We start from the raw sequence: 24,610 nt of genomic DNA, 5'->3' as shown, positions 1-24,610 counted from the left end.
TATGAAACACGAGCCAACCTCTACGACGCAAAGGCCAAGCTTGGTGTAACCTTACCAATCACTCCTTCTCAAGTATTCGCCTAAACGAGTTCTCCATCTCCAAGCGAGTTCTCCATCTCCAAGCGAGTTCTTTTCTGAACAACGATGCGATCGATTTCCCATTTGACAAACGCAATGTAATGTCAATTATCGTGGTGAAATCACCGTGTTGACGGGGAAAGAAAAGATGAGACGACGATGAACGGCGAGCAAGATTCGTGACTGTTTCGCGTACTGCGGGAAGAGAACCACGAGGAACGAACAAAAGGAGGAAGAAGCGGGCCGGTCCGGTGGGGCCCCGGCCATGGGGGAGACAGTATGTTCTCCGAGCTGTGCAGGGAGACCCTGCGGAAGGCAGCAGTGTGTTACTCTGCTCGTGCAGGAAGTCCATCACCATCGCCACCAACGTCTCCGCCGCCATCACCCGCCAAGGAGGCAAAGACTGCTGCCAACGCTGACCTGGCAAATGTCCGTGATGCCATTCACGAAGGAGTCAGAGACCACCATCATCATTCAGGGACCATCGCCGGAAAGCGAGCGTCGCCAACCGGAAACATCACCAGCGAGCCCAGAGATCCGGCCTCAGAAAGATCAATCTCAACCGATCGTCCGAACGACTTCAGGGAGTACGTTTACGTCCGGTGCGCGACTGACATTGGTTCATTACTCTCAATGTTTTTTGGGAATAGATCGAGCATCAACCGTTGGTTCCTTCCAGAACTTATATTCTGACAAATAAAAAGAGAAACTGTAGTTTTTTTTAGAGCAATCTTTCGGGATAGTTCGTTTATTAGCTCTCATAGAACTAATTGTCTGAATTTTTACGGTTTCTATTCTGCACTCTGCGAGCTTTTGTTATATTATTGTAATTTACAACTTATTTGATTAAACATTTTACGAATATTTTATATACACACATAAAGATATTTTATGTAACCCGAAATTATAAAATTATTATGATTATTATTTCTTTCACTCTAATTACCATTATAATATCAATCTATAGTTTCAATTTAATTAAAACATAAAAACACGATGATAACTAGAAAATTGCGTGATTGTTATTTTCGCGAAACAATAATGTCGAACGACATTTTCGCATTGCGAAATGGTTGATGCTCGCATTGGATCTATTGATCCATTAGAATGGCCTGACGTTGTCATCCGAGAAAATTGATCGATCACATGCATCATTCCGTGAAACTCAATGCAGTCTGATTCGCTCACTTCCGTTTCATGTACCATGAGATTAGCTTTAACGTGCTGTCATCAGAAAAAATCGACAACATTGCACCAATGTAATATCTCGATTTTTAACATAGTGCTAGTATGGCGACGTTTATTCTTCGCGCTCGTTTATTTGATCTGAACATATTGAACGAGTCGTTGTATTCAGTTTCGCGATTGAATCGCTATTGAATCAATAGTTTACAGAGCTTATATTTATTCTGACGTGTTATTACATGATAAATGAAAAAAATCAGTTAAAAAATATATCATTCAAATAAGATTTTATTAATTAACGCGAAACATCGTCATATTTATTTACATGCCAAGAATCATCTCAATGCGTTTCTTAAATCAAATTCGGTTTCTCATTTTAAATTTCTCATTCAGTTTTTGCGAGTCTTATGCCAAAAATTGGAAAAAATTTTTTGTGGTACATAAACCGTGGCATAAACGTAAACGTACTCCCAGAAAGCGACCGGCGATGCCCACTGACTTCAGCAAACGATTGCCCGGACTCGAGGCAAGAGAGGGACGACGTAGTGGCACGTGCGGTACTACCGAGTCCAGGGAATCCCGATCGGTATCCCCCGAAAAAGGAACAGGACGTCAACACGAAAATCACCGAGGAGGAGGTGGAAGTGTCGGCAATGAATGCGGTAGATCGGACTCAAGAATTAGCCGACGATCCTCAGGATCGTCGCCCGAACCCGAGGACAACTCCTCAACTTCTGGCGACGAAGGTATCTTTCCCTGTTGCTCGCATGCACACTGAATTTTTCATGGCTGACCCCGACTAGATCCGTCGGTTTATCCCGCGGGATTGTAAAATTGCGTGCTCTCGCATGTCGACGCGAATTCAATCGTATATTTTTAATTTGTACGGCATTAAAAATGCAAAATTGATTACCATTATCTCTAATCGATTTTTATTCGTAATAATTATATGTATTATTACGCTCGATTAATTTGAAAACGAATCATATGATATGGGAAAATTTAATTGTATTTAAATATGAAAATTAGAAAGTAACCGATAAACTGTTCGAACATGCATCTTCCCTGTATAGTTTTTAAGAATATGCGAAAATATGTTATTTTTTTTATACTCAAAGAAAAACATAGCACAACTGTAAAGATGTACAAATTTTATATATAGAATTAAATATGTAGGTACTCTAAAAGTGAATCAGTGTATTATTACTGACTTCATTGCTACACGTATAATTGATGTAATCATTAACGAATATTTACTATTTTTCAGTAATATCTGATATACTAATTTATTTTTGAAGATTATTTTTGCAGATTAAATCTGCAGAAAATCGTAATCTCTAAAAATAAATCAATATATTATTAGTGAAAAACAGTAAATATTCGCTGATGATTATATCAGTTATGTCAATTGTTATCTTTATAGTTGCTATTTTTTTTCTCTAAGTATGATTATGCTGAAATGCATGTATCTCGTTCCATCAAGATGTACGATACAGAAATTAAATTAAAATTAAATAAAATTTTATTTTATGGTATTATTAAAATTATTTAATAATTGCCTATTTAAAAATTCTTACATTGATCGTATATCAGATTAGATAACACCTTTTAAATACGTTATTCTTAGAAGAAAGAGAGTGTATCATAGAAAATGTTCAGTGATAATCCCTTGAGTGCTTGACACGGAATAGCGGAAGTTCGATGAGATCTCCGCGTTTGGGAAATACTCTCGGGGATTGCGGGAGTTGTTGATCGTTCTTTGAGGAATCGAGTTCACAAAGTTGCAGGGAGTATCTCGACAAAGGTGAACTGGGAGATCTTAGCTTCGTCGAAAGAGGAGACCACATAATCACAGAGAAAACGTTAATAGCTGCGTTTAGCTCATTCATGCTGTCGCCTCATTTACAGATTATGCAAATATATAATATTATTCAGAATTTGAAGATGAGATATAAATGCAACATGCATTCGGGATTTCATCCCATATTGCTTTAATACGAAGTATTAGATTATAATATTTATGAATAAATAAAAGAAATTATTTCTATTATCTGAAAAACGTATCGATTCTTTGATTTTTCAAATAAATGTGCAAATAAAAAATTCAAGGAACTCGATGGAAATATAAATCAACATTTGTTATGCGTTCTTTCGAGTATTTACAGTTAAATCGCAGAAAAAAATCGGCTATAAATTCCCATTATTACGCTAGCTGATAATATATCTCAGTATTTCTCTTTTTTTTTTCATTTTTAAGCTCAACAATATAAATGGATTTATACATTGCAAAAAAGCGAAATTTAAGAAGAGATTCTAATAATATTAGCTATTTCGTATTTTCATATGCGAAATCATAGACGATACACTGCTCGTTTATGCTTCACTGTGTAACGTTTCTACGCTTTAGAAAAAGAAAACTTTTCAAAGGAGGAACAAGATTGGAACACGAACCACGCTACTTTATACTTAGATAAACAATCTGCGATCGATTGCAGGGGTTCCTTTCTTCGGTCTTTTTCCTCCATTGTATCCTAGGATTCCGACCATTTCTGTAGTCGACACAAGTACTCTTTTCTTTCCTTAGATTTTTATATCTTCTTATTTACTGTTGTAAAATACAACACATTCTACTGTTATTGCGGTAATCTTCTCAGATTTTTAAATAAATTTATAATTAATGTTTTAAAAAAGAGAAATTATTACTTGATATTACACTATTTAAGTAATTAAACTAACTGAAATACCAGAAATACAGATTCTACAAGTATTGTATTGTTTTATAAAAAAAGATAATAAAAAGATCTTATAATAACATTCAAATATTGTTATTATGTTTTATATTTTAATCAAATAAATTTTATAGGGTTTATATAGAATTTATATAAGATTTTATATAAAATTTTATATAAGATTTTATATAAGTATGATTCACTACGCTACATAATTAAGTATTACTCGGATTATATATGAGCTATTGCAATCGACATAAACATCTCGATTGCAATGGATTGCTAAGATCGCTGAAGCAATACGTTGATATTCTCAAGGATACTCGAATCGCTGAGCTGGTAGCTTAACGTAGCATCTTTTCTCACAATCGGAACTTCTTTTCTTTTCCCGAGACTTTCGCAACTATATCAACTGCGCTCGAAGCCTAAAAGTACCAAATGCTATCTCGCAGTGTGCCAACTTGCGATGTTCGAAGACACTTCTCGGGTTTGCTTGCGATATCAAATTCTCTTTCCACGTGACCTATCATATACAAGATCCCCGATATGAGGTTAGCTCTCCAATTTTTGAAAAAATTAATTTTCTATATCTTATTTGATTACTCGACGTTTGCACATATATGCACATTTTGAATTTTCGTTCTGTATTTTTCTGGTAAAATTATTTGAAAAACAATTTTGAGAAGCTAATTTCATGCTAGCTCTCTAATCACGAGCGAATTAGATTTAACTTTCAATAAGTTTCAATCGATAGATTTTCGTTTGCATATTTTGAAACAGTCGATTTTTCTTTTATTACATATCTTTAGTTAAAAGTTATGAACAATTAAAGTTTTGAGGACATTCGACCCAGATAGATATGTTTGAATATAGTAACTTTTTAACTAAGAATGTGCAAACGAAGAATTAATTAATTAATTAATTAATTAATTTCTTAATGTGCAAATTAAAACCTATTGATTTATGTCATTTTAAATATAGTAACTGCAATTTGAATTTATCTACATTATCTGAATCCTCGAAATTTTAATTGTTAATAATTTCTAACTAAATGTGTGTAAATGAAAAATCGATTTATTTCGGAATATGTAAACAAAAATATCGATTGAGTTAAATTTAATTTATTCGTGGTTGGGGGGAATAATGTGAAATTAGCCATCATATTAAAAATTATTTTTTCAATAACTTTTTTATCAAAAGTGTGTAAACGAAAATTCGAAATGTGCATGAGCTATAGAAAGTTAATTTTTTCAAACATTGGAGGTCAACTTTGTATGGAATGGTTTACAATATTTTAAAAATTTAATATTGCTTCTCATACACACATACACACACACACACACACACACACACACAAAACTGCAGATTTTTTAATATTTAGATTTAGAATTTAAAGCTCTCACATTAGATGCGATCATTTATATAAAAATAGATAGAATTATATTTATAATTTTGTACGTTACTTTTAATACAAAAAATATTTAAAGAATCGAAATATATGATATATAAAATTATAAATAGAAATCTGACATGGATTATAAATCGCCTTAAGGTTTTGAGCTTTAATATTTTAATATATCTTTATTGAGTATTAAAAACAAAATATTTCTTAAGCTATTATAAGCAATCACTGATTAAAAACAGCTTTTTAAGAAGGACGCGATAAACAATTTTTGTCTGTAGGATTTAACGTTAATACATTAATACGAATAAAATTTCTAATTGTTATATTTTTTACTTTTTTCCAGGTGAGTATTCGCCGAAGTTGATGGAAGCATCTTATCTTTCTTCTATGGTGTCAGGTATTTATAACGGAAAAGTCATTTGCATAATCGAACCTTAATTTACAATACTACATCTAATATCTGCTAAGAATCGAGAATGGAATTCTTACCGAAAGAAAATCTAATTACATTTAATCTTTGAGAAGAAAAAAAACTTATAATCATTAGTAAAAATCGTATTCACATTGATTTTAATCCTTTTTACCGCACTATACTATTTGAAAGAGCTTAAAAGAGTTGGCTATACGAGACCGAACAGACGCACGTTATCGCTGTTGCAGGCTATAAGAAGACGCAATTAATTTAAAGAACTTCATTCCAACGAGGTCACTGCTCAGTTCAGCTTCAACTCGCGTTCTTGCGTTTTTTCCATTGGTATTTTTTCTACGTCCGTTTTTTTTTCTATCGCTTTATCTGTCAGCACGAAAGACTTTGTTCATTGTTCGAAGAAACACTTTTAAACTCTCTCACGAAGTTGAAACGATTTCTCGAATGTTCATGTATTCTTCGGAGAATATCTTTTTGATAGCTTCAATCAACATTGTCAGAATTCTTCCAAAACGAACACCATCCCGAATAAATCGAGAAATCCCGAAGCTATCAATCAAATTCATGTCGCATGATTATTGTCTGTGTTTCGCATAAACGTCGTCGTCAAAGTTCGGCAGTGAATCGTTTCCCGGTCATTAATTCGATTACGTCGACCATCGACGCGGGCAACCGTGATTAAACCTAGTTATAAATTATGTTGATTATTTGGCTCAAAATGTATGTTAGCATGACACGATCTAATAACATGACACAATCTAATAAATCATACAGCTACTTTATTTATGCGCTCTAGTCTTTTGACATTACGAATTAATTTTTTCTTCGAATAAATTACTAGCATTTTCAATTCTGAAATAAACTTCAGAATTTTATAAATTGTATGATATTTTAAAAAATCTTAGTTGAATATTTATTATTTTTTTTAGCACGGCGGTTGTCGTATGCGTGCAATTTGTACTGTAAATTAGATATTCCGAACGACTGATTCCGTTTAATCAATGTTTCGAAACTGGTGGCAGATGCCACTTAAAATTAGTCATACATTTGTAAGTACATTTCGAGCGCATTACTCGCTCTCTTCCCACATCGATCCTCGATATGTTCCGATATCGGTTGCCAAGAAGATATATTTCGCTAATAACTTCCTTCGTTAGTTGGCCGACGTTCTGAGATATTTGGAAATGTGCATTTAGATTGCGGAATCTCTAGTTTCTGGTGAAACTTGGATTTTCGTGGTATGTCTCGATTCGCATATTTGCTAAGCTACAGTTAGTTTCTTTGGAAGAAAAACAAATTTATAAGTAACTTCTTCTGTAGTGTTTTCATGGCGAAAAAAGTTTGAATATTTTATTTCGTGCGTAATTTATTATATCATGCGAACTCCAGTACGCCATTGTTGATATAGAAAGAAATATAACTATATATATAAAACTATATAGAAATATATAACTATAAATGTGTGTATACTGAGAGAAAAATGTTTGATATTTGTGACTATAATTGCATGATAAAATAATTACCATAACCATTATAATCTATTTTTATATTATAGTTATTAATGTTGTAATGTTATATAGTAATTACTTATTGCTAATATATAGCATTATTATTATTATTATTGTTATTGTTGTTGTTGTTGTTGTTGTTGTTGTTATTATTATTATTATGAATTAATGTTAATTACTGCTAAAATATTAGTAATAATAATTCTATTTCTTTATTTCTTTAACAGTCTCAACGAAAAGAGGCTTCAGAGCATGTAACATGACAATTTTAAAATAGGATTTGCATTGAAATTATGCATAGTGGGATTGCAATCATTTTTTTTCTCAATATATTACAATATTTAGTTAGTATATTAGAAGACAGTCTCGGTAGTGTCTCAGGTATTATACGTAATTCTACATAGATTACAGAAAATACTTGTTTTACTTGTTTTAAAAAATTCGTTCTTCATTTTCCCTTTTCGATTGAAATCCTCGACATATTATCTCCTTTCTTCTCCGATAACCTAATTTCATCACCGATTACTCTCGGAAACGTTATACGAGACAAAGATTTCAATTAACGTAGCAGTATACATTAAACGACTTTAAGGCTTTAGTGCGAACTGGCCTCAAAATTTCAAGCCAAGTTTACAAGTTTCGCTTACAACTAAGTTTTCGTAAGCTGTCGACGTGCGTTTCGTACTTGAGATGCGCTTCTCTGGATAGTAAGATCACCCACCGTTGTTTTAATTAAATCCGTTTGGGAAGTATTGGAGATCTCTCAACCGGCAAAATAGACGACGACGATTCGCGTCATTCGTTTTGCTCGATACAAGTTGCCCAAATTACTTTGTTGAGAATATAACCAGACGTCAATGGAGAAACCTCGTCGATTCACGATGGGTATAGAATGCATCTGCAAACACCCGGAAGGCACATCAAAGCTTCTATCCAAGAAGTTGTCGATTCACCTACCATTTCATTTTCGAACTGTCTGTTTTTTTAAACACTTCTCTCATCTAAGTCTTTTCTGATGGATCGCGTGATATTTGAACGTGAACTAAGTTTTTGAAATGTCCACCGGAAGTAACTTTTGGCAACGCTTCCTGTAGCCATAAAATATATTGCTGCTTGTCATTAATTTTTACGTTCTTATATAGGCAACGTATACTTATTACAATACTGAATGTATAAATTTAACCACGATATAAATAAAGAGAAAACAGCATATCAAATTATTGAAATAATTTTTTTTCTGACTTGATCATCTCATTAAAAGAGAACAATACTGTTTTTTAGCTCAATTGTTAAGCAATGCAATGGAAAGATTATCCTGAAAAAAGAATATTATCCCTTGTTAGTGGCAGATTTAACGGAGACGCATAATGTAACTCTCCGTTTGCTATAAATCATCGGAACTTGCATAGGTCTCGTTGTATAAACGGAAACGGCGATTGGTTATCTCACAGCTGGATGCGGTTCCGTTTCGCACGATGCTCGGCTGCAATAATTACGCTCGACGACGTTAATGGGCGATTAATTATTTCCCCTGCACATCTTCGCAAGCTCACGCGCGATCACTGAACTCCTCTTAGCGAATAACCCGATTTGCGAGTAATTAATACGAGACTGTTTACGATCCTTGATGAGAAGCAAAAATGTGCAATATTACGACAGCCGGTTATTTCGAATCGATATTTTGAATCGCCGGTATGCCGGATTCTTGAAGTCTCCTCCTTGTAGTAGCCAAGTCCATCGTTAAAAGCTACTCCTCGTTAACGAGGTTCTTGCACGCCTCTGGTCCCAACGTCGATAAATCGTGCAATTTAGGACGCTTATGTATGAGCTGTAAATTCGCGTTTATTCGACCATGCTATCAAGCAAGAGACTTTCTCCGTTTTCGCGAGAGAAACAGCCATTTGCTCTTTGCGTGGAATTTCATCTAATTCGGGAAATAGCTGCGCAGTCATAAAAAATAGTAATTAAGAAAGACATATATATAAAGAATATATTGGAAATAAAAATATCTCGCTACTTAAAATAATTATTTTTTTAAATTAACTTTAGAAAATTTTTAGAAATAAAGAGATGAATAAAATTTTTAAATTGATAAATATATTTTTACAATGCGTTCAATGAAGTACCAGATAGACAGATTTATTGTCAGTTTCGTTGCCAAATTTTTTGACTCAATATTAATAATTGGATGGAACTGTATAATAACAACGTTATAAATCAATGCCACTTGCAGATTCCAGCTCGCATTTTGCTCTTTTTTGTCGATTTCTGGAAGAACTTAGAACGCATCCTAATCTTATCTAGTGCTACGAGTCTGCAATTACTCTGTGAAAGACAGGATAAACGCAGTCAGCCCTTTACCCTCAGTCATCGCCCTTTATTCTCAGGACCTTAGACCTAGAAACATCCTATTTTCCATACTGAACCATGTCGAGCGCTGTCAGCCTAGGATTAATAATTATTACAGTGAAAGTAGTAGCATCTATTTAAATATCAAATGAATCGTTTATTTAAAGCGTGATTCTAATCTCGTAATTGAAGAGAGTGTGAAATAGACTGAGAACTATAAACCGTAAAATGTCAGGCTAATAAAATAGAAAAAAGTAATATCATTCTGTTTCAATGACATTTCATCATCTTCAATCCGCAAGAAATGTCATCATAATGCCATAGATTATAATGATATATATGCATAGATTATATATATAATATAACAATATATAATATATAATATAACAATCGACAATATTAATAATATCGGCTTGGATGTCCGCGTCATATCAATATGAAAGAGGATCCTGAATTGTTTTCACGTTGAATATCAATAACTCGAAAGCGTAGGCGAGTTTCCCGGAGGAAAATGAGTAGAATGAATTGACGATCGACTTTGGCCATTAATCAGATGGTGCAGACAGCAAACGGCATGGCGTAATACTCGACGCAACGGATCGTCGTCGCGTTCGAGATCGCGGATGCTAATGACCCGACAAATTTTCCGATTGTTCGACGGCAACCAGTAGAACTCTCGCTCACGTGATAAACGAGCTCGATTGCGATGGATTGAGGTCTGGCGTGAAAAAGTCGACCGAGAGTCGACGTTCGTTCCTGATGGCGTTCTCGAGAAATAGCGAAAATAGAATTCTCACGTCTTTGTGATGAACGGCCCTATTGCCAAGTATTTTTCATGATAAATATGAATTTCTAATAAAACAATAGTTTTAAATTATTTATTCTTCTGCTCGTAATGGTGATTAATTTCATCGAGTTATTATATAATTTTAAATTAATCAATATACTTTTAAACACAGTTTTGCTAAAGTGTCTAAAAGTTTTGCTAGATACAGATAATGAAAATAATTTTATTGGATTAATAAAATAATTATATAGGATGTTGAAACTTTAGCAAAACTTTAGCAGCATTGCTCATTATATTTCAGCATCATAATTATTTGGTCCAACAAAATTATTTTCAAATTTGTATCCAGTTAAATTTTTAGATACTTCAGTAAAATTGTTCTTTCCATGTACTTTCTTAGACGCAAAATATAAATCATTTTTAATTACGTATTTGCTTTATTAGATATTTTCTTTCTTACATAATAATTTATATTTTTATTACTCTCTTTTTTATTTTACAATTCCCTGTACTACCAATTATCTAGAGTAGCCTCTTTAAAAAACAACTATGTGATTAGTTGAATTCCTGGAAATACACGCAACCGCTAATATATTGGTTGAAGAAAGACCTTCAGCTTTTTATTACTCTTTTAATAGAGTGACCTAATTTGCACTCCCGTCCTGTTTCGGTCCATCTTACCTCCGTGATATCGCCGGAAGAAAGAAGTCCCTGCGGCAACGGTTTGCCAATTGAAATTCGCCACAAAAGAAGGTAAAATGAGATCTTTCCTCTGAAGGAACTGACGGAAGAGGATGCAAGCTATTTTTGTGAGTTAGAATACGAGCGATCGGACCTCATTCAACATTCTTTTCTCTCCTCAAGATTCCTCTAGATAAAGATATCACGATTTTTATCTCCTTTGACCTAATCGCCGCGTAAATGTATAAACGCGATTTGACAGACTAATCAGGCACCTAGATCGAAAGAAATTCGACTGACAATAGTCTATCACTGCAAATAGTCTATTTCCATCCAGCGAAGATTTCCAACATAAAGGCGAAAAAGTTATTAATATATGAATCGAGAATAAAATATATTTTTTTTTTTTTCTAAAGAACGAAAACTTTATTTGTGAGAAACTTTTGTTAATTTAATAATATCTCTCTAGTTTTTATTTGATCAATACATTTTTTATCAAGCCTGTAACCTTTTCTTCTTTTTTAAATTGCATACTGAAAAAATGGTTTTGAAATATTTAGAAATTTAACTAGATACATATCTGAAAATAACTTTGTTGGATCATCTCATTAATTACATAGAAATTCAAGCATAATGAGCATTATATTACAAAAAATTTTGACATTCTAGCCACCAGTTTGAACTTTCTACATAATTATTTTGATGATCCAACAAAATATTTCAGATCTGTACTTAGCTTAGTAATAAATTTTTAGGTACTTCGGCAAAACTATTCTTTCCGTGCATCATTATCCTTGCTTTTGGTTTATTTATTTACTTCTCTGAGAGAAATTTCGCTTAATCTCCAAAATTTGTCTACTATATCTCTAGAGCTTCAGCTGCACGAAGAACTGTTGTTGTTAGCATACTACATTTTCATATATATGAGGGTTTACCTCCACTTACTAGCGATATACGGTAGACATACGGTACCCAGAATATGCGGTAGCCAGGTGCGCCAAAGATCTTTCCTTCATATCCGGAACTTTATTTTTCCCACTTACACCTCTTGTCGAAACTTTCGGCTCATTTAAAGAAATGTTCCGAGCGATATAATCACGCACGTGGCGTATGTTGACAGAAAGTGATTTTCCTTCGCGCTAGAATACGGAGTGTATATCTCGTCTCTTTTAAATGTCATTCCGAAATTGGATTCGGCAAGACAGCCAAAGAACACGTGCTTGCGTAGCGTAGGAATCGATATTTATTCATTCCGATGTTTAAAAGCAGAAAGTATACTTAAGTAAACTCTGCTACAGTATTCTCTATTTACTAAAGTAACGACAAATCAAGAAATAATAAAATAACGCAGGGAAAAAGAGTAAGGATTCTTTCTTAGATACATTTTGCATTTAGATCTTCTCAAGTTATGTTTTACGCGGAAATATAATCACGCACATACTTTTGCATCACTTGAAAGAATAATATAATGTATAATATAATGTATAATATAATGTGTAGAAGAGAAAATGAGGAAATTAGGACACCTAAGGAAAAATTAAATAAAACCGATGATTATCAATTAATACAAGTCTTTATTTTTAAAAATGCTTGTTACATTTTTGGCTTTAAACTATAATAATTATATATTAATATTCATATATATCAATATAAATTATAATTTTTTTTAAACAAAAATAAAACTCTTGTCGTTCGGAAAATCTGCCGTCACGTAGGACAATGTCAAATCGATTTTATTTATTTTTTAAATTATTTATAATAATATATAAATATCTCAATTAATTGTAGTTTAAAATCGATATCCTTTAAATAAAATCTTCTATAATTGATAAATAATGAACGGTTATATTTGATTTTTTTTTAGATATTTGTAATTCCTTCATTCTCTGTTACATCATCGAGAATATATATGATATTTATTTTAACCGATTACAACGCGGCGCTAAATGCATATTAAATGATCACTGAATCCAAGAAATTCAAGAAATGTAAGAAAAGAGAGATTACTCTCCTCTTATAGGAATTATCAATTTGCCTTTATCTCGTGTTCACAATTCCGCTAAGGTGTACACTCATATGGGTCATATGGGTCACTCAGATATACACTCTGTAAAGTACACTCGGAAAGCGACATTTGGAACAATCTTAATCTTAAACTCTTAATTAAATTTCCTGCATGAAGTTGTTCTCAGCTTTTTTGTGTCGATGAACACAAAACGGTAATCGTTCCCTCGCTTTGAAATGGCCTCGCGGCCATTCTCGGTGTTTTATATTTTCCGACATGACGAATGTATATACGACGGCCGATTTCCTGCATCGTCGAATAGCAGTGCGAAATAGGAAATGGAAACGAGCGCCGAAGTCTGAATTGTCAACTCGGATAAGCCTGCTTTTGTTTTACCCGATACGCACATATTTTTTCGCGTTTTTCCCTTTTAGTTTTACGACTCGCAATGCCGCTTTATATTCGCATGTGAAATCATTCTCAGTGCAATAGATATTGTATAGGCATTTGAATGAGCTTTCGCCTTTGCCTGCATCAAACGTACTACTGTATTAGTACTGTATTAGTACTGTATTAGCTAGTATTTATCGATTACGATTATTTTGAGAGATAACGTCTATCTCTCGCAATTTCAAATCTCTGTAAAGTGCCTATTGAATTTTAAGCAATTGTTGGATTTTTTGTACATAGTACATGCCTATCTGGACTCACATACAGTAATTTGGTAACCATTCAATCGACTCACATCCACGTAGGAAAGAGCACACGTAATTTCGTGAGGTGGTTCCACGGATGCAAATGAATCCATATCAAACGCCCAAGCGAGAGTCCTGAATCGAATCAGCTGTGTCTCTCCGCATGCGAAACGTCGACGCTGACGTCAGCAGACGGTCAGAAAATTAAGGCGATTTAGTGCAATTGATATCTGACATTGTAATTGCGTTCCGCAGACATCAGCTAAGACAATTAATCTGTCATGTCAATTATTGTAGAGGCGTTTGTTGGAAGATTTGATAGAATATCCTTATCAAAGAATATGTCATTATCCGTTTAACCTGATCTTGGCCTTTCGAGCAAATTTAATTTCCGGAACGCATTTATATTATTTAAACGAATAAATAATAAAAACAAAATTTATTTAATTATATATATATATATATAAACTAAATAATAAAATTTATTTATATATGCTAAAGAAAAAATATATATATGTATATATAACTTTTATATCACTTGGAGTTATCCGTTTATCTCACTTTTATGCAAAAATTGTCATTTATGTCGCGCACTTTATTTAACTACATGTGGATTAAAATGATTAAAACTTTAGTGCAGTGACATTATTTTATTCAGGACACGCTAATGTCTAGGCCTTCGATTATTATTCCGAAGCACACGCAATGTACATTTCCTTCCATTCTTCATCCGCCTGCTTTCGGTTGATTCCCGACGGAACGTATTTTATTAAGGAAAGTAACATTTTTTTTTTAATTTAATCTTTAAATTAAATAGAAAGCCCGATGTTTTAAATTCCGATAAATAAATCATATGTACATATTCTGATGATATACTCACGTATAAATACTTTATTGCAGTGTTTCAAATCATGACGCGACGCGCAAAGTACTCACCATGATTAAACTCAAATAATATACACAAATTGGCAGAGTTCTATCAACATTTTCTTGTTTATTTGCAATTTTGTATTTTGTGCTTTTAGTATTTGCATATTTTTCTTTCTCATTGCGAAATGAAATTTTTTCATTCTTATTCCGTATAAAAGTTTATTAGGAAAGAGATTAAATAATATTATAACGTTTCATTTTGCGCATTTCATTTCACATTTTTTTAAATGTCAAATAATCTCGAGATTGAAAGTGAAAGGTTTGAACTAGCGTCTATTTCCGCGAAATTGATAATAAGTCGACAAGATTGCTGCATGGAGATACAGTCAAATACGCGAAATCTAATACGCGCGAGAAAATAAATTAGCACGAACAATGAAAAAAGGAACGGACATTGCCTGGAAATCGGCGCTGAAAATTGCGCCTCGGCGTAACTCGACGCGTCTGACCATGTGGATCATTTATCACTGTAGACATTTGTCTCTGACATTTTCAGCATGGATAAATGTCAGTTTGCCCGATGTGCTGTCTTTTTAAATTCAGCGTTGCATTCGAAACTTCGAAGTCGTTATGAGTTAAACGATTCGTCAAAAAAGAAAGACGGTAATATGAATTAAATACCTAATTATACAATACGATAGTGAAACGAATATCTTAACATTCATTTCAACTCTTATGAAATTTTAATATGCGGAAGAAAGTAGTACAATTTAAATACGAATTTCCACTTTAAAGCAAACCGCAGTGAAATTTCAGTCTAAAGCAGGTCGGAAACAGACGGATTTTTTCTCATCAGTATATAAGAAAGATTGCGAGGGCGTATAGCTTCTTTTCTTGTTTGTCTTAGAAATAATCCTACTTTTACGATTGCATTTATCACGACATAACAGTGCTGCAGTGGACATATACATATATTACATATATGTATACATATACATATACATATATTACATATAAAATATTTGCGACATTCACGCCAAATAATAGATGTGTCTCTTCGTCATACTCGCGATATTATAACGAGTAATGATCTGATTAAATGATATAACCGGAGGAAGAATAGTCCGCGTTTATGTTCGTCGCTGCCGTAAACGCGAAACGTTGCGCAAACATGCATTTCTTTGAAATTCTTTGAAATGAAAAGTTCGGTATTCAAGTAATATTTCAATGCAAAATTCCTATTCTGTAAACTTTATGACATTCGAAAGCATTTACTTCACAGTTTTAGTAGTAAACCATCTCTTTTTCATTCTATTTCATTTTACGATTTCACGAAAACGTCAAAATTTCCTTGACACTTTAAGAAAATTTAATGTGCTTTTCTGCGAATTGTATTATTTTAGGCAAGACGATTATTGCAATATTAACATTGCCAGAGGGTTCACGAGTGATAAAAATTTTGGTTTTTCGGAAACTTATTTTCTCCCCGCGGATCTAATAGGTTGCCTTATTCTTCTGGTAGACTACCTAGCCGTTAAATTAATATTGCTTGATAGCCCATCGCCCCCTTCTCGTTCATCACTGTTCTCTTCATTTCTTCCTCATGGCAATTTCGTTCTTTTAAAGCTCACTGTGTTACTTTGACGAGGGAGGAGAACGATTGATGTTGGGCTTCCTCATTGGCTTCTTGCAAATACATCGCAACCTTCTTCCCTGTTTAGACACAATGCATTTACTCTCATGGAAACGAGATTTCCTGTGATACTTTAAATAAAAAATTGCTCGCAATCAGAAATACCAATATTAACATAACGAAGCTATTACTTTTATCGAATTCAATTTTAACGCGTTTTAATAAACTTTAATTTTAATGTATAAAAACGTAACGTAATTGCATGTACTTTTAACTCGTTTGGATTAAGTATTACAAAATTTAATTTACCTGAGATAGCATATTCGAAGAAAAACTTGAACTGTATTTCTTGCAAATGTAAAATTTTTTTTTTATTTTAATAATGTGATCCTGAAAATTGGAACGTGAATAAAATACGCGTTTATCTTACACCCTTACATTCGCGAAAAGTATATACCGGAATCGCAATTAACGATTCAATCAATCGATTTAATTGTTACATGACAATGGTTCTCATTGTCCGATCAAGATACGCGTTGCTTTCTCAAGGATTGCGCTGCAGCAATTTAAGCGTCTTTTCAAAGTACGGTAGAACGTCGTGTCATTGGCGCACTTTGAAGAGCGAACACCTGCTATTTCTTCGTCGGCATCTAATAGCAATTAACTTGAACATTCCATAAACCGACCAATACAATTTCATTATGTTGTCTCGATACACGATATCTCCGATTAAATTGATGTGATATTGTTGCTACTTTGAAGAAAAAAGTAAAAGGATATTACACTTAATTACGCTACTTAAATTTAATCTTATCGAAACACTCTATCAATAAAATTATGAATCTTGTCAAATAAGATCGATCATAATGCTCGTAACATCGAGAAAATTCTGACATTATTTTACACGCATTACAAAATCTAAATGATATGATACTAGGGCTATTTCGAATTTACGTTAGAGTTGTTTGATATTTATATAGACGGAAATGATGGTTTTGCTAAAATACTTCAAATTTAGCTAAATACAAATCTGAAAATAATTGTATTGTATCATCAAAGTAATTAGGACAGTATTAAGGAAAAATAAACGAGAATGAGTGATGTTCAAATGAGTGAAAAGAACTACATTCAGATCCACAAAGTGGATCTTGATACTTAATAACATTTTTATGTTAGTTATGTAAAACGCTTAACTGTAGCCTAGAATATCAAAACTTTTTGCAGCATTGCTCACTTATGCTTGAGGTTTCTACGTAATTATTTTAATAGTTAACAAAATTATCTTTAAATCTGTAGATTAAATATTAAATTTTTAGATACTTTACCACAATTATTCTTTCTGTGTACAAGACGTAATTTAACAAAAATTCTTCGCCAATTTTTTTATGGATTATAAATCAAATAATGCATCGGGTGCTACTTCATAAATTGCCGAACATTAAAACCAGCCTGAAAGCTTTCGATGCAGATTTGCATTTCCGCGTTAATCAATCATTTTGTATGTGTTGTAAGTATGTGTATGCATGTGTGTAGGTACACATGACGCAATTCCGAATCACCGACGATCGTCGTACTAAATGCGTTAGCGTGTATTTGCCAACTAGTTAAACGGCTGCTGATATTTGCTCCTGGGACCTTGAAGTGCATTCGAGTGTACGCAACATGACGAGATAATCACCGGTTCTTGCTAATGACCTACAAATGAATCCAGCCACTATATCATGCCTCAGGAAGGGAGGAAAAATTAATTTGTATCATATGCCGACATTCTTGCTCTCGTTCGCAATATATTAACACAATATAGTCAGAGATTTATGCAAATCGATTCTATTGCCTATACGTGAATTTCTTACGTAACGTAAGAAACCGAGTTTCCTGATCACTGTTCACGTAACGCTGCTTGGTTAAAAATAAAAATTTTTTTCATGTGTTTTACGTATATCGGCGTATAATTTCTTCTCTGCAAAAAAAAACCTATTTAATTGTACAGAAAAAGATTTTTAAAACTAATGAAATTTATTCTATCCAAAAGGATTTAAGTCTTCTGAATTTTTTCACACATACCATTTCATTAGTTTTTCAACATTAGTTTGCATGAGAATGCTTGAAAATTTATGACTGCTGGTGAGCACACTTTTTCCTCTATAGTGATGTAAAAAGAGTGTAACTTGCGAGACACGATAAGAATTGTTGCACATCCAGAAAAGTACCTCCAGGCAAACTGAGTTCATCCCGGAATACAAAAGACTCCATTTAAAAATTGAGATACTGAATTCCGGGCTCAAATTCATGATATCACTAAATATCACATGCTCAGAAATTTTGAATTTTTAAAAATGTATTTTTCCGAACAACAAATAGAAAAAACAATTAATTTATCACATAAATATGCAACAATGAATCTTTCGTACAAAAAAACAAACTAAATTATATATCTTCACATCAATTCTTTTTTATGAATTTAAAAATAATATTGAAAGCTATTTTAATATTAAATAATAATTAAAATTTTAGGAAAAACATTTTGGAAATTTAAAATAGGTTTTTGTATACTATTTTTTAGAGTCGAATAAAATTCTTAAACCTCCAACTGAAAACATAGTTTCTTGCTATAAGTGCTTTTACATAGATTATCATTGTACGGTCAGACGTAGTCAGGTAGCGGTATAATTTATTCGTGATTCTTGTGTCGACAACCGACAAATTGCGAGATTATATAGTGTATGTTCAATTTAGCCGTTTGTCATATAGATGCAAGAACTCCCTTACTCGTTTATTCCCGTGAGGCCATTTCCTTTTATCCCGCTTTGTATTCCCGCTGTAGTTTCAAGTGTGTCTAAATTTATCCAAGACTTCATTCGCACTCTCAGTGACGCGATTTCGATTCATTCACCTCGTTCCAACATCGAATTAATCCCTTGGGAAAAGAGCATTGAGAGAAACGTAAAAATGTTAGAAAACTTCAACCGAGACTCTAAAAATCTTTCTAATACTGATGTTCTTCACTTGCATTCGCACATAAAATATTTTATGAGATTTAATAAAATAATTCATTTAATATTCACTTTAGATATAATCTTTAAATCTCATGCTCCACTCTTTTCTAAATACTTTATTCAATTTTTTATCAATTATATTTTTATCAATTATATTATATTTAATTCAATTATTTATTAAAAATCGAGATTGAAAGAGTTCGCTAATTATATGAAAAATTAGGTCTAGGTGAAATGTCATAGTAATCACGTATACATATATGTAGATAATAGCTTATAACGTGATAGACAAAAAATGTCATAGATATAAGGCTTAATAAATGGATAGTTTTTGAATTATAAAATTTATAAAAATACTGCGGTATTTTACATTTACAAAACTCATGATAGAATTTTCGGTGGAATTAACACCACGTCGATGATTATATATGAAACACTCGATGAATGCCATATAAGGATTAAGTCTCACATGAAAGAAGATGATCATATTGAGTCCATCATCTTTAGTTTATGCAAAAATATCACGTTTAATTGACTCAAGCATACGCTCTAACTATTAATTTTAGTGAGACATAAGTAGTGCAGTGAAGTGGTAAGTGGCCGAGTGATTCGAAGAAACTGGTAGACGTGATGAGCGCTTCTAATAAGAGAAAAGTTGATATCCATTGCTGAGTCTAACAATCTAGAAAATGGGATCCAGCCCCTCGAGCAAAAAATTAATCAGTTAGATCAAACACATTGAGACGTTAGTAATAAAGGCAGAGAAATGAGCGCTCTGACCAGAGTAATACAACTTTTGAGCGTTCCAGAGACGAATCCAGAGCCAATCGATCGTTTCTTACCGAACCGTTTGCCGACAGACAGAGTGTGTCCTCAATTAACTGACAGCAATAGTAATTGCCAAACTGCACCATTGCAGAGTGCGTGACATTACGCGGTTGGCATCATCTCGTGCCTGGAGCATTTGGCGTGAGAATTACAGTGACCATGGTGAACACTTTATGCAGCAATATCTCAATAAGAGTTCTGCTTACTATACATCGAAGATATGACACCATCGTCGAACTACAATTCTATCGAATGGGTTTTGTGAAAAGTTCATTAGTCTGATAATTTCAAGCACTTTCGAAGCAATGCGACGCACCGTTCTACGACTACGATTTGTTCACTTTCAATTAAATCAACGACGACGGTATATTAGCTTCCCCGTCGTTGAATTTTTTACATGAAAAGAACGATTTTATTCAAGTATCTAAAAATTTAGCTAGATATATAATTCAGATAGAGCTAAAAATTTTTAGATACTTTAGAAAAATCGTTCTTTTTTTGTATATCCTTGAAATATACAAAGCTGAAATACTGAGCCCTTCCACTATGTCGTACCCAGAGGAAAGATCATCTAGAAAATGTAATATACAATTATCTGAATTATCTGTAGAGTAATCGATTAATTTTTAAAAATGAGTATCAAACACACTTCGTCAATTCGTCACCACTGCAAAATAAATACAGAGCGGATAGAAGAGTTGAATTTTTTATTGATATCTGTAAGATATGATTAGAATTAATCAAATGAGCTGAGATTAAAAAAAAGAAAGGTTCCTTTTATTATAAATATAATAATTCCATAAATAATTCCAAAGATCAATTTTTTATACGGATCGTATCACGAAAGATGTACGAAAAATTAATTAAATTATTAACTATACACAAAATGTGTTAATTGTGAAAGTAGGAATCAAATGAATTACGTTCATTTGGAATAAGGATACTTATTAACATTGCTCTTTTACTCCTATAATATAACGTATAATACCATCCAAAGTATAATCGAGACTTCTACGCAATCGAAAGAAAAATTTTATGTTAAATAAAAATGCGTTTTGTTCGTAATTATCGCGAAATAATTATAAATCTTATTTTCTGTCGCATTTTGATTCCAAACTGTACGAAACATCTGTTCCGTAACATGATTGTCATCTCGATTCATTTATGAAGCTAATAATCCGCGAGCTAATAATCTGCACATACTGTGAGTATGCTTTCATACTTTATAAAGTGATGTTTCAAGATGTGTGATGTTTCATATTAACATTTGTCTTCATTGCATTCAAAAAAGAAATGTGAAAAACACTCAAAGATATGGCTAACTACCTGTACGAGCATACCATCGGTATGCAAATGATTGCGCGCACATGAACATGAACATGCATCGCCCGTGAAAATTAACGTCGCGTGTCAACCGTTTAAATATTAACACATATTATGAAATAAATAAAATCATCACATTTTTAATATTCTTCGACGAATACACTTTATTGCATGATTTATACATATATTATTTCTTAGATTCGTTACGCAAATATTTCAATTATGTTACAATAAGCGATCATTAGTTTGTAATAACTTTGTATTACGAAATTCGTGCAATATTTTTAATAAAAGATTGACGCATTACGATCTTCTGTTACTTTTGAATTGTTCAATTCTATCATTCACATTTTATTCCTCATTTTTTAATCCGGAAAAAATAATAGGTAAATATTCTAAAGTAATGCAAAAATATTTTTGTATTCGCTTCTAGTATAATTAACAGTAATGTAAATATTATAACTGACTGCATCTTCAAAAAGTCAATGTAATACTGACGGTTATTGTACTTTATATGAGCTGAAAAATACATTAGAAAACATTGTTAAGCGAGCCAGATTTTCCTTTCACAGCGAAACTCCTAATTCTGATAAATCGGCGATGCTTTCCTGAGTATATATCTCCGGCATCTTTAAATCACAAAAGATTCACTTCGGCTTTTCGTCCAATGTCTCGTGTTTCCTTTCGCGATGCGCGTTGTATCGGAGATTTTATCTCGACGTTCATCAGCATCTTACCCTCTCCGTTCTCATTATCTGTACAGTGACGTCTTAATAGCGCGAATTTAGCGAGAATTTGGAGAGCTGTCCTCATAAGAGCGACTATCGATGGTAAACTCTGACGACGTGCGATAAAATGCTTTCTCCTCGCCATAAACGTCTCGTGTTATCATCGTTAGCGTCCTCATCCGTCGTTCCGCGTCATTATCCACCGCCCGATACTTTAAAGCACACCTGCTATAGGAAGCGAGATTCACCGTCGACTCAGATTATTCTCTTCCTACTCTCTCTCTATGCTCTCACTTAAAATCTTATCTTGCGGTTGGAATTAGAGCCTAAGTACTCTTTTCCGTCGTTTCTTACTGCTTACTGCAGAAGATAATTTAATTTTTTTTAAATTGTCGATAAATCGTTGCTGTATTAAGCTAAAAATAATGATGTGTCTCTTTTGCTACATCAATTTTAAAAAATTATTCTTTATTAGCAATTTTTAAGAAGTTTAAAAATTTAAATCTTTTTTGGCTATTTTGAGGTAATGTTTGAGGTAAAAAGAAGTAATGAAATATAATTTTATCTATCGAATCTCGAAGTGAATTAGATGCGCTGGAGATATGTTTCATTCAGAAGACATGAGTCTACATATCGAACCTTTTCACTAGTGCGTTCAAGTTGCACCCAATTTAGTCGGTGAATGTCTCCACGTAATGGAAGGAAAAGACCTTCTCTGCGAAATGTCGAAGTTCAACTACCGCATCTACCCTATATATGTTGTGCACCAGATACGCATCTCCTTGTCATTGCGCCTAGCTCTTACCTACATGCATTGCACGATTCGATACTCATTAGCATATAATACAATTTCTTTGTGGTGCTTGTGGAAGTCTCGTTTCATTTACTATTGATATTTCGGTTTTATTTGCGATTAAAAACGATAAACGTCTCGTTTAATAATAATATTTCTGGAATCTGTCTTTTATAATATTTGCTTAACTTTCACATAATATCCAATTTTAAATATTGAGATATTGCGAAACTAATTGCAAACTTATGAATTATTCTACATCATAGTTTAATTGGTTATAAGCAAAATTAAATCAACTAACAATCTATAATTCATATGTGTTATAATACAATGTACATCATATAAAATTATAAATAGAATTCTATCTTGAATTCTGACGTAAATTATAGAATATCTAAAGTGCGCTTAATTAATAATCCTAAAGTCAGATGATGAATTTAGATAATATAATCCAAAATAGTAACTTTAATTAAATCCCCTACCCTCCAGTTTCACTGTGCAAGGAATTGATGCGGCTACTAAAATACTAATACCGACGCGACGCAAGGTGCTCGAAGCATTCGAAACCGTATGTCGCCAGATGACTACCGCTTTTAATTAAATTTTTATTCACTGCCATAACTCGCATATTCAATAACTAACTTCGGTACAATGGAGTGAATTGTTTTACGTGAAACAATTTATTTTGCAGCTGGAGCCGCTCCTGAGGAAACTAACCAAAGGTCCAGTTCTGCACACAATCGCCACTCTCTCACGAAGGGTAAGTTCTACGAACACAACTGATTGCATTTAAGGCATTTTCGTTTGTTGTAATAGAATACTATAGTTTATCGAGCCGAAAGGATCGCCACATTGTATCTCAAAATAAACAATTGAATGATTTGCTGTTTTTAGCAACAAGCATAAATAAAAGCTCTAATTTAATCAATTCGTAATTTCCTAAATTTTCATATAAAATTATGTTAGATACCTTTTTTAAAAAAATGATATAATGCGGTGTTTTTTTTTGTGCTTTAAAATTTAATTTAATTTTTTCTCTTTTTTTTCTTGTCTATCTTATAATGTAACCTGACTGATTTTTGAAACTCTAAAGCGCCGGCTTGAGAACTTTTTATTACCTCGTAGCAAGTGTGATGTTCGATGTGATACTCTCACGGTGGCTTTTTGACATTTACACGGCGGATTTGAACGCGGTGCACTTTTTAATATCGCACTTCGTACCTCCTGACATTTCGGTGATGCTTGAAAGCACAGCTTGATCATTTATTTGTAATATAAATAGTGACACAGACGTATGTACATACAAATATATATACAGGTTTTTATTTGAGAAACTTGAAAGACATTTGACATTTTGAGCATGTACTTTTAAAACGCAAAGAGGTACCGAATTGCTCAAAGTGTTCACTTACAATTAATTAGATTTTCTACATATCTATCTACATACATACATATATATATATATATATATATATATATATATATATATATATAATATAGTAAGTAATATATATATATATATTATATATATATATACTATATATATATACTATATATATATATATATATATATATATATATATATATATA

General features: G+C 32.8%; 1 protein-coding gene across 1 annotated transcript in view; it reads left to right on the top strand.

Annotated features, from left to right (window-relative positions):
* Window positions 1–357: 357 nt before the first annotated feature.
* LOC105626522 (microtubule-associated protein futsch) overlaps window positions 358–24,610 on the top strand; it is a 47,740-nt gene continuing 23,487 nt past the window's right edge. The window contains exons 1-3 of the mRNA XM_012207820.1: window positions 358–680; window positions 1,738–2,009; window positions 23,712–23,780. Coding sequence (XP_012063210.1) covers window positions 358–680; window positions 1,738–2,009; window positions 23,712–23,780 — 664 coding nt within the window. The remainder of the gene's footprint in view (window positions 681–1,737; window positions 2,010–23,711; window positions 23,781–24,610) is intronic.

This window comes from Atta cephalotes (genome assembly GCF_000143395.1).
Source record: "Atta cephalotes unplaced genomic scaffold scaffold00005, whole genome shotgun sequence".
Taxonomy (NCBI): Eukaryota; Metazoa; Arthropoda; class Insecta; order Hymenoptera; family Formicidae; genus Atta; species Atta cephalotes.
This window is presented reverse-complemented; position numbering and strand designations above follow the sequence as displayed.